Source organism: Lepidochelys kempii, chromosome 3 (assembly GCF_965140265.1).
Source record: "Lepidochelys kempii isolate rLepKem1 chromosome 3, rLepKem1.hap2, whole genome shotgun sequence".
Lineage (NCBI taxonomy): Eukaryota > Metazoa > Chordata > Testudines > Cheloniidae > Lepidochelys > Lepidochelys kempii.
The window spans coordinates 112,479,707-112,491,949 of NC_133258.1; the positions used below are offsets into that span (position 1 = coordinate 112,479,707).

Below are 12,243 nucleotides of genomic sequence, written 5' to 3' on the forward strand. Positions count from 1 at the left end.
TGACTGAGTGCCAAAAAGCACCTTCTTGCTCTAGCATGCAGCTACACACAGAAGCTTCTGCAGATATTAATAACTGAGAATCATAGAATATCAGGGTTGGAAGGGACCTCAGGAGGTCATCTAGTCCAACCCCCTGCTCAAAGCAGGACCAAGCCCCAACTAAATCATCCCACCAGGGCTTTCTCAAGCTTGACCTTAAAAACGTCTAAGGAAGGAGATTCCACCACCTCCCTAAGTAACGCATTCCAGTGTTTCACCACCCTCCTAGTGGAAAAAGTTTTTCCTAATATCCAACCTAAACCTCCCCCACTGCAACTTGAGACCATTACTCCTTGTTCTGTCATCCGCTACCACTGAGAACAGTCTAGATCCATCCTCTTTGGAACCCCCTTTCAGGTAGTTGAAAGCAGGTATCAAATCCCCCCTCATTTTTCTCTTCCGCAGACTAAACAATCCCAATTCCCTCAGTCTCTCCTCATAAGTCATGTGTTCCAGTCCCCTAATAATTTTTGTTGCCCTCCGCTGGACTCTTTCCAATTTTTCCACATCCTTCTTGTAGTGTGGGGCCCAAAACTGGACACAGTACTCCAGATGAGGCCTCACCGACGTCGAATAGAGGGGAACGATCACGTCCCTCAATCTGCTGGCAATGCCCCTACTTATACATCCCAAAATGCCACTGGCCTTCTTGGCAACAACGGCACACTGTTGACTCATATCCAGCTTCTCGTCCACTGTCACCCCTAGGTCCTTTTCTGCAGAACTGCTGCCTAGCCATTCGGTCCCTAGTCTGTAGCGGTGCATGGGATTCTTCCATCCTAAGTGCAGGACTCTGCACTTCTCCTTGTTGAACCTCATCAGATTTCTTTTGGCCCAATCCTCTAATTTGTCTAGGTCCCTCTGTATCCTATCCCTACCCTCCAGTGTATCTACCTCTCCTCCCAGTTTAGTGTCACCTGCAAACTTGCTGAGGGTGTAATCCACACCATCCTCCAGATCATTTATGAAGATATTGAACAAAACCGGCCCTAGGACCAACTCTTGGGGCACTCCACTTGATACCGGCTGCCAACTAGACATGGAGCCATTGATCACTACCCGTTGAGCCCGACAATGTAGCCAACTTTCTATCCACCTTCTAGTCCATTCATCCAGCCCATACTTCTTTAACTTGCTGGCAAGAATACTGTGGGAGACCGTGTCAAAAGCTTTGCTAAAGTCAAGGAACAACACGTCCCCGCTTTCCCCTCATCCACAGAGCCAGTTATCTCATCATAGAAGGCAATTAGATTAGTCGGGCATGACTTGCCCTTGGTGAATCCATGCTGACTGTTCCTGATCACTTTCCTCTCCTCTGAGTGCTTCAGAATTGATTCCTTGAGGACCTGATCCATGGTTTTTCCAGGGACTGAGGTGAGGCTGACTGGCCAGTAGTTCCCAGGATCATCCTCCTTCCCTTTTTTAAAGATGGGCACTACATTAGCCTATTTCCAGTCGTCCGGGACTTCCCCCAATCGCCATGAGTTTTCAAAGATAATGGCCAGTGGCTCTCCAATCACGCAGATGATTTTTCACTGACAGTTCATGCATGCATCATGTTGGTGTGGGTCCAATTGCCAATCAACTTGCCTGGCAGAGAACATCCTCCCTAATGCTATTTGTCATCATATGGCAGTTGAAGACATTTGGCAAGAGGTGTGAGAGAGAAGCAGATTGCAATGTTGTTCCCCTGGTCCCTCCTACTCTTTCCCAAACATCTGAGAAAAATTTACCTGCTCCTTAAATCCCCTGTTGGGGATGCTCTTAAGTGGCTTCACTAAGGTCCCTACACAGCACAAGTGTCTCGCTTACATTATGCAAAGCACAGAAAAATAGGAGCAAACGGGCAGTGTGTGCTCAGGCATGGAGTCAGTTGTCTGCCCATGTAGCTACATTAGGAAAGTGCCCTGCCCCATAACACACCATGTTAATGGTTTACTGAGCTGAGTACTGAGAGATTTTTTTTTTCATTTTACTAAATTTTTAATGGGGCCTGAAGAGATCCTGTTGCCTGTTCTTGACCCCACCCCCTCCTTACCCTCTAGGGAAGATGATGATCCACTGGTAGCTGTCTGGGGCAGAGCGGTGGGTGGTCTCCTGAAGAGTATTCTATGGTTGGTATGTCTGGGTATGAGTGCTCTCCTCGAAAGACATCCAAGAGATAATGGTAGAATTAGGAGAGAGTTCCAGGAAACTAAGATGAGAGATCCTGAGTGGAGGGAGGATGCTGGAGGGAGACCAAGAGGGATAGGAGCTCTCAGAGTTACAGCACTTCAGACTTCAAAGTTAGTTTTGCCATGCAACACAGAACTATAGGAGCGGTCCTACAGAGAGAGATTTGAAGGCTTAAAACAAAAATTGGTTGGTTGATTATTGATTTTCTTTTTCCTCCCTGTCCATATCATTTGCATTTGCCTAACAACAAACTGAGAGAGACAAGGTAGGTGAGGTAATAGCTGTTACTGGACCAACTTCCATTTGTGGAAGGTACAAGGTTTCAAGCTTCACAGAGCTCTTCTTCAGGTCTGGGGAAGGTTCCAGAGTGTCTGAGCTAAATAACAATCTGTCCCAACCTGTAAACAGAAGGGGTTCCCACATGCTATGGGAGACAATTAAGGGTTAGCAGAAAGTAGGGTATGTTACAAATTGTTGTAATGAACCGTAAAACCAGTGTTTCTGTTGAGTCCATTGTTTTCAGTGTCTAGCAAAGTTCGAATTGAAGTTCCCAGGCTTTTGAAAGTGTTGTGAAGGTTTCTTTTGAGGATGAAGATTGAGAGGTCAAATATGGAGTGATCGCTTTGTGAAAAGTGTTCTCCTACAGGTAATAGGACGGTTTTGGTTTTTGTCATTGTTCTGTGGGAGTTCATTTGAGAGCATAAGGATTGTCTGGTTTCACACACAGAGGAGTTGTTGAAGCATTAATGCTCTGGATGGGGTACACCACACGATGTGATAGTCATGTTTAGGATTCAGGAATCGTGAAAGATGTGTGGTGGGGGGGGGGTATTGATCATCATAGCAATGGAGAGATGTCTTCAGGTTGTGCATCTATTGTTCTTGTAGGGTGTGGTGCCGTTTTGAGCTAGTGTGTCCTCGCCTGTGGGGAGCTTCTTTCTGACAATGAGGTTGGGGGTTTGTTCAAAGGTCAGAAGAGGGGCTTTGGGAAATTTTTCTTTCGGGATGTGGTACCCATAAATATAGGTTGTAATTGAAGAGACGAACGGCCATACTGAGTCAGACCAATGGTCCATATAGCCCAGTATCCTGCCTTCCAACAGGAGCCAGTATCAGATGCTTCAGAGGAAATGAACAGAACTGACAACCATTGAGTGATCCATCCCCTGTCATCCACTCCCAGATTCTGGCAGTCAGAGGCTAGGGACACCCAGAGCATGGGATTGCAGCCGTGACCATCTTGGCTAATAGCCATTGATAAGCCTATCCTCCAGTAACTTATCTAATTCTTTTTTTAACTGTGTTCAAAAAAAGAGTTGGCTCTTTTCCAAGCTGAACAGTTCCAGTATTTTTACTCTCTCCTCATATGGAAGCTGTTCCATACCTTCTCTGTACTTTTTCCAATTCTAATAAAGCTTTTCTGAAATGGGATGACTAGAACTGAGATGGCATACCATGGATTTATATAGTGACATTATGATATTTTCTGTCTTATTATCTAACCTTTTCTTAATGGTCCTAAGATTCTGTTAGTTTTTTGACTGCTGCTGCACATTGAGTGGATGTTTTCAAAGAACTACCTATAATGACTCCAACATCTTTCTTGAGTGGTAACAGATAATTTAGACCCCATCATTTTGTTTGAGTAGTTGGAATTATGTTTTCCAATGTGCATTACATTGCATTTATCAACATTGAATTCCATCTGCCATTTTGTTGCCCAGTCACCCAGTTTTGTGAGATTCCTTTGTAACTCTTCTCAGTCTGCTTTGGACTTAGAAAGTTACTCAAGATAGTTATCATCTACACATTTTGCCACCTCTCTTTCTCCCATTTTCCAGATCATTTATGAATATATTGAACAGTACAGACCCCTGGGGAACACTATTTGCCTCTCTCCATTCTGAAAACTGACTATTTATTCATACCCTTTGTTTCGGTCTTTTAACCAGTTACTGATCCATGAGAGGACCTTCCGTCTTGTTTGCTTTCCCAAACAGGGTATCATGAATCAGCAAAGGGCAGGAGTGTCATCTCTCTTGTGTCTGAAGGGAGGCTACCTTCTGTCGTTTCTAGGTTGTTAATAGTAAGGTTTTGTGTTCTTTAAAATTTGCTAAGCCATAGCTGACTTGGTTCTCTGCCAGGTTCATGCAGTTTACCTTTTAATCTCATTACTCTGTGACCAGTTTGTTTTTCAGGAAGTATATCACTCACTTCTATAGGAAGCCAATATCCCTGCTTTATGGAAATAGTTGCTGTCTTTTTGATAGGGCATCTCGAGTGTAGAATTTCTAATTATTTTACTTAAATATATCTTAATATTTTAATTTCATGTCTCTTCTGGAATAAAGGCTGGTCTCATTAAATCCCTAGACAGGCTCTTGCCAAGTGTTAGGACATAAAGCAGGTGCAGATTACAAACAAGACCCTCTCTGGATTTTATATAAGTGCTTATTTGTCTCCTCCTAGGAGTTGGAAAGAGTGGGTGAAGAAAAGGGAAGGTTTCATGACCACATTGCTTTCTTTTGTATGCTAACTGATGTGACTTCTGTGCTCTGCAAAGATAGTGGCCTATTTGATAACTCTGGAAACTGAAATCTTCTGCTCATCTAAAGTGGGAGTACAGCATGGAGATAGCAGTGCATAGCTCCCTACCCTGCTCTACAAATGTGCCTGAACCCTGACTTGAAAGAACCATCACTAGGATGATATGGCATAATTTCCTCTCCATGCACCTCTGCTGAGACTGCCAACTGGTACCAGTTGTCATGATCTTTTGTTCTTTTTCTTTTGTTTGTTTTTGTGTGGATTTTAGGGAGAGAGTATTGTGACAGATAGTGTACCCACCACAATATACCCTCTAGGCCTGAGACTACTAATAAACGTCACTGGCATTTTCTCTAGGTATCAGTTAAATTAAGTCGTCATTATCACTGGCTGCATTGTTTGTACTTTGTTTCAACTTTGATCAAGGAAGAGCTGTCTGCCATACAGAAATCCGACTTGCTAGCACAGACTCAAAATGGGATTATCTAGTTCCATTTGAAGAGGGTTCCTCTTTTAACCACGCCATGCTCCTGTAGCCTCCCATACTGCTTGGTGCCCTTGTCAATCTCAGCAAAGAGAGCAAGGAATGAATAGGCCTAGAAAATGAACTGCTCCTTCATTCCTACAAGGGGTGCCAGGAGTGAAGCCCCTTTATCAGTGGGGAAAGAGCACTGCTGCTATCTCTGTTGTACCTGCCCTTTGAATAAACAGAGGACTTCGCTCTCCAGGGCTGTCAGCTCAGCACCTTTCACCAGCACTAAATTAACCCACTCACTTATTTTCTTTGTAAAGCATGTCAGCAGACCAGGACTAACTCCTAAGGTATATAATGCAAATCACCATCTACGGCAAGGCCATTTTTTAGAAAAGCTTCCTACTTGATTTTTGCTGTTATCCCTCTTATGCTAATGCATTTCTTAATAAGAGGAAATAGAGTCCCCACAGAAAATAGCTCCAGTGAGTACCAAAGGTGCTATTGCTGTTTTCATTCTTTATCGTTTTTCACAAAGGACATGCTTCATTTTACTACATAGTTTAATGGGCCTAAAATTTAAAAGAATGTCAAGCATTGATTTTTGTATCTGGCCACTATCAGAGACTGGGTACTCGACTAGCTGGACCACAGGACTGCTCCACTATGGCAATTCCTATGTATCTTTTTTCCAATTTATAATTAAATTTCTATTTAAAGAGGTTCTAAAATGTTAAATCAGGAATTATGCATGCACCTGCCCCCCTTTTATAAAACTGTTGGAATAAAACATGGTCAAATAAAAGGCTACTATTAGAATTGGCTCTTAGCATTACAGTTACTGTTATATTGGTTGATAAATATAAAGAAGTTGAAAAATTACAGTATAATTTCTTTAAAACCAATTCTGTCCCAATATCTAAGAAAAATAATGACGGTAAATCTGTTATGCTGTACTATGTAACAGCATTGTAATGATTAAGACTGCTGATACTTTCCAAATGCAGCAATCCTTTAAAAATTTCTACTGATTTTAGTCTTGTTACAGATGGATTCCTGAAACCTTCAACTAATAATCTGAGACACTATATTATAGTAACCAGGAAAAAAGCCCAGCTCTTTATGTTGTAATATAGTCATTTAAACTAATTGGAAGTAAATTAAAAGCCAGTGAATATTCACAGTCTGTATTTATTATTAGCAAATGAGGGAATGAGGAATATGTATCATTTGTAATTGTTTCAGGCACTACAGTGTACAAGGTGATACTGACATACATAGATGGATAGCTTTAACATTTTGAAAAATGATTTTGTCCTAGAGAGTATGAACTTTCAGGCATTAGAGCAAGCACATTATTGTCTCTAACAAATGGAGACTTCTAAGTTTATGCAAGAAGATTTTCTCCATGAAAAGCTAGAGGGTGCAAGTGGATGTTTGTGTTGTACTGTTTCTTGAGGAGCTTATGGTCCATCAAGGGCTGGCATAGTCTTTCAAGTAGTGAAAGCTGAGCATGCTTTTGGATGAACGCAGAGCTTTTTGTTTTTACACTGTACTGTGCTTAGTCCAGTTTCAACACAGGTTTGTTAGTTCCAGCATGCACTGATGTGATTTAATGCCTCTGCACCTCCTTATAATATTGGCAATGCTTAGAAATAGTTATAACAAAGAAAGAGTCTGTAATTGTCAAGTCTAGCTTTATAGTCATAGCACTGAATTCCCAGATTACATGTAGAACATAGGACGTCATCCTATAAAGTGCTGAATGCCCTCATCTCTCACTGACATCACAGGCTCAGCAGCTCACAATTAGGTCCTAGTGAGGTTGGCTAAAGAACTACAGCATAACAAAAGACCTGACCTTTATTGCCTCATGGGTGTAGTAACCTATGGGAACATTAACAAGAGAAACACAAATCAGCATTTTAGGTTCCAGTGAGCAATTCAGTGTTTGAAAGTTTTGTGAGTACTGTGTGGTGATGATAACATAGCAGGAGTTAATCAAAGATTTGTTAATACTTGGCTTTTAAAAACACGTATTTTTTCCCTTTCAGTCTGAAATTTTCCAGAGCATTTCTAAAACTTACAAGAAATGCCTGTTTGGGTTAGGGTTAAAAATAAAACTTAATCAGTTTTTTTGCCGTTACAGATTACCATGGAGGCCATCTCCATGCTGTGATCATTTGCCTCGCTATTTGTAGGTTTAATCGCCATTGAGGCTTGTAGGGCTGTAGTGTTTCCCTGACCATTGTTACAAGGAATTTTTATTTTCTAACAACATGCTTATGCTAAACTATTGAATATGAGGCAACTCAGCTGATGGGTAGCCCAGCAAAACTCCCATTGACTTTCAGCAGGAGTTGCACATTCTTATGCTAGTGCTGGATATGGCCCTATATAATTAATTTGTAAGAAGTCTAAGAAAAAAATCCTGTTAATATTGCTAAAAATAAAAAGGATTAGAAGCCACCAGGCAACAACTGTATTTGAACATAGTGGTAGCTAGCACAGTTCTGATCATGTGGACAAGGTCATGCTGTCTTAATTTACTACAAGATATTAGGCCATTATATGGGGGGGTGGGGGGCTTCATTAATATTTCCTCCTTCTGGCTTCATGTTACCTTGTTCTTTCTATCCTTTTCCCCATCTGGCAGCTGCCTAATTCCCCTACTTTCTATTCAGCTGGCTAACAGTTCTTTCTATGGAATATGCCATTCTCAGCAGATGAATCAGCCAGCAGGAGATGGTGTAAATGTAATGTGGTTTCCCTCTCCCCACCCTGTGCCTTTGAAGACTAAGCATGTTACTTCTGGAACAAAGTCTTGCTCAGCTCAGGAATCAAGAGTTTCAAAATCCATGTGTTTCATTCCCCCACTTGGCAGGCCCGTGCCAAATCTTTACTTATGGTACAACAGAGAATTTTAATAGAGCTCATATTGATTGCCACTTGCCTTCCCCAGGATTGGCGTGTTCATTTTGCTTATGATGGTGCCTTTAATCATTTTACTGTTGTAAAAATATTGTAATAACAGAATTTAAATTATTTCATCCCGCATTAAAGGTATCTGTGGGCTGCACAAATCTTACAGCGGCGTGTAGAGTTCATATACAGCATCCCGCCCCCAGCACGGGTATAAGTAGCAGTGTAGAGGTGAGGCACTACTTAGGCAAATAAAGACATGCCAGAACCCTAGGGTATGTACCATACATAACGCTCTCTGCACCCAAGCAGTGCCTCCCCCATCTACACGGCTATTTTTAGCAGTGTAGTGTGCTGCTGATGGAGCCTTCTCCCACCGTGGGGGAAGGCTCTGCTAGGGGAAAGGCAGCAGGGAAAGGCCCTGACAGCTCCCTGCAATGGGGAAAGGCTCCAGCAGAGGTGAGCTGCCAGAAACTTTACCTGCTGCTTTCCCTTCCCACCCCCCGCCAGAGCCTTTCATTGCCATGTGTAGCTACACACTAAAGTGTGGACACCACCAGTGTAGTGCCTGTACCCTTGTCAAGGTTCCTTCCCCACTCTGAACTCTAGGGTACAGATGTGGGGACCTGCATGAAAACCTCCTAAGCTTACTTTTACCAGCTTAGGTTAAAACTTCCCCAAGGTACAAATTAATTTTATCTTTTGTCCTTGGAATAACCACTGCCACCACCAAACTCTAACTGGGTTTACTGGGAAACGTAGTTTGGACACGTCTCCCCCCCCAAATCCTCCCAACTCTTGCACCCCACTTCCTGGGGAAGGTTTGGTAAAAACCCTCACCAATTTGCATAGGTGACCACAGACCCAAACCCTTGGATCTGAGAACAATGAAAAAAGCATTGTTTTCTTACAAGAAGACTTTTAATAGAAATAGAAGTAAATAGGAGTAAAGGAATCACCCCTGTAAAATCAGGATGGTAGGTACCTTGCAGGGTAATTAGATTCAAAACATAGAGAATCCCTCTAGGCAAAACCTTAAGTTACAAAAAAGACACACAGACAGAAATAGTCATTCTATTCAGCACAATTCTTTTCTCAGCCATTTAAAGAAATCATAATCTAACGCATACCTAGCTAGATTACTTACTAAAAGTTCTAAGACTCCATTCCTGTTCTGTCCCTGGCAAAAGCAGCACACAGACAGACACAGACCCTTTGTTTCTCTCCCTCCTCCCAGCTTTTGAAAGTATCTTGTCTCCTCACTGGTCATTTTGGTCAGGTGCCAGCGAGGTTACCTTTAGCTTCTTAACCCTTTACAGGTGAGAGGATTTTTCCTCTGGCCAGGAAGGATTTTAAAGGGGTTTACCCTTCCCTTTATATTTACAACAACCCTACATGCCACTGCCTGTATAGACAAGGCCTTAAAGGGGCCTCTGTTATTATGAACCATCTTTGATATGAATGTAACTACATTTAATCACTTCACTGTTCTCGCTCGAGGTTTTTATTCTATTCCAAGAAGCTGGTTCTCATGGATGATGACGTTAAGCTCCATTAATTTTTAGTACAGTATATTCGAAAGAATGGCAGTCTCCCCAGGCCACCTCAGCCCTGCCAAAACATGTCACGCAAAAGGCTGTTAAGACATACCATTGCTAGAAGCACTGTTTCACATACAGTATTATTTGGGCTGATGAAAAATGTACTAGACCTTGAGGGAGAATGAGGGAGGACATTTTATTTTAACAGACATTAAATGCATCTTGATTCTGCCACTCTCTCTCTCATGCTGAGTGGTACGTTACTATGCATGTCATCCCATTAAAATCAATTAGACAAATTACCTAGTATAAGGTACTATTCAACAGGAGGAAGTGTGGCAGTATCTGGCTCATGAATGGAGCAGTCAAAGATGTGTTCTAAAAAGTTATTTTAACTGAAAACCTGCAAATAGTTAACATCTTGAAACTTGCCTCAGCAACTGTTCCAGAATAAACAGACGACCTAGGAGAATTACATTTTTTTAATTTGTTCTTGGTACATATGACAAATATTTCCCACTAATTTCAACAGGCGATGTCATCACCCTCTAATGTGTAATGTGTCATCCGACTGCCATTGGTGAACTCCTCTGATTTCTTCATAAGTAATACTGGTCCAAATTCAGCTCTGGTGTTACTGAATTTTGAAGCTAGGGATAATTCGCACTATATGTTTTATATTTATACAGTTACTTTTGCTAAGTGGCAAACACATTTTTGACCCCTTATAATTTTTGTAAAGACAGGAGTAATTTTCTTCTAACCTTTCAGTATGGTCCATATTATCACATCCAAACACTACCCAATTTTACATACACAGCCTGTGCTGTGATTAGCTTTGTGAAATGTTCTTAACGAAACCTGAAACCAGGTAAAACTGAAGTTGCAAGCCCAAAACTTGAGCCAGCTTTGCCCATGCTTGAATCTGGGACAAATTTCAAGTGAAGCTGGCCAGTGTCTCATGGATATCTGAGAAAACTCAGTCATCTCTCCCAAAGCTCAAGAAGTTTCAGCTGAGTTTTACTTGGATTTTTGGGGTTCAAGTGAAAAGCAAAACTCAGGGGGTATGAAACTCATCAAATCAAAACCAGAAAAAAGGTTTACATGATTTCTGTGGATCTGAAAGGGCTCTGTTTGCACAGCTTTGGCTTTATAGTCATTGGTACTAAGATGGAGAAGGTAAAAAAGTGTCCGGATGGCTAGATGGGTCATGAAAGAACAGAGTGTTGCACACACCAAAAGGGCCAGATTCTCGGTACTGCTCCTGCTGCTTGAAACGGCAGTAAGTCAAAGTGCACTACGGAACTTTTAGTGGGCAGTAATGGGGTCCACGTGGCCTGGTAGTATCTGTAGATTTACACCCAGCTTGCTGTACACTGTCTCCGTGTGGACAAGCCCTCAGATTATCTCCCAGGAAATGTGGAGATCAGGCACGAGGCAAGAGATTTGAGCTCAGCCTTGGGAGAAAAGGGAGAGATCTCACTTTTCATGTGCACGGTCTAGTGCCTGATGAAGGAGCATCATGATAATCTGAGCTAAACTGAGATTTTGGTCAGTAAGATTTGGGAGAGAATTTAAATGGCACCTGGGTGAGGGAAGAACATTTGAGTTCTCGCTTATTGATTATTTTAAATAATAGATTCTATAATTTCAGCAATAACGTTCAGGCAAGAGTTATTTTTCAGTGGGGATCTCTCTGGGGGGCTTTTTGTCAAAAGAATAAAAAAAACCAAACCCCAACCTGGTAAAAGGTTTTAGTTGTGTTTCCTAGAGAGACAGCCTCCACTCTAACAGTAGTGTTTGAGTGTCAGTTCTTATCCTGGCTTTGCACAGATTCTCTGTATGTTTTTTTTTTCTTTCACTGAAATTCCATAGACAGTAATTAAGGAACTGGAGGCCAGCAAGAGGTCAGCAAGCCTTCGTCAGTGAAAACAGGGATTGTTTGCCATGTACAACACTCCCTTTTTTCCTTGTGGTGAATAGAAGATTTGCTTAGAGCTGATGACTTATGCCTTTCTTGCAAGCTATGCAGCTAGCAAGTAACTGGGGGAATCAGTCAGTGAGCAGAAAGCAGCTAATTGAGTCCAGCAACATGCTTTTTTTCTTCTTTACATATTAAGCAGTGGAGTCGGAGTCAGTGTGATGACTGATAATGTAACTCTGGAGAAGAGGTGTCTTGTGCACAGGATACTAATCGAATATAGTATTTAAGAAGTGCCTAATCCTAAATTTTAGGGTTACAAAGCTGACAGAGCAGGAGCTGATCACTTGGGGGAATTATTCGGAACTGAGCTGTAGGCCTATAAATGCCGAAGCCGGTAAGTCATTATGTGGTATGATATGGAGAGGATGTGCCTCCTGTCTCAGAGAGAGAAAAGGCTTTTGTGGTTATTGTTAGGCACCGCATAACATGCTGAGCTTTTCTTGTCTCCTCTTTTCCTTTCCCTGGGACTCTGTACTCTTCTGTTCTATTTTCCTGTCCCCGGCTATAGTCGGACTTCTTTTGGGGGGGGGGGGGGTTTCTTCCCTGCCCCGATAGTAAGATGA

The 12,243-nt window shown here is 42.0% G+C and overlaps 1 protein-coding gene across 5 annotated transcripts in view; it reads left to right on the forward strand.

Moving 5' to 3' along the window:
* The window catches only part of SASH1 (SAM and SH3 domain containing 1), a 192,639-nt gene that overhangs the window by 123,382 nt on the left and 57,014 nt on the right, over nt 1-12,243 (forward strand). For 2 of the 5 annotated variants that reach the window (XM_073337581.1, XM_073337582.1), the window contains exon 1: nt 11,731-12,014. The exons of the other annotated variants lie outside the window; for them this stretch is intronic. In XM_073337581.1, coding sequence (XP_073193682.1) covers nt 12,003-12,014 — 12 coding nt within the window. In that variant the 5' untranslated portion in view covers nt 11,731-12,002. Of the gene's footprint in view, nt 1-11,730; nt 12,015-12,243 lie in introns of those variants that run through there. 5 annotated transcript variants of the gene reach the window in all.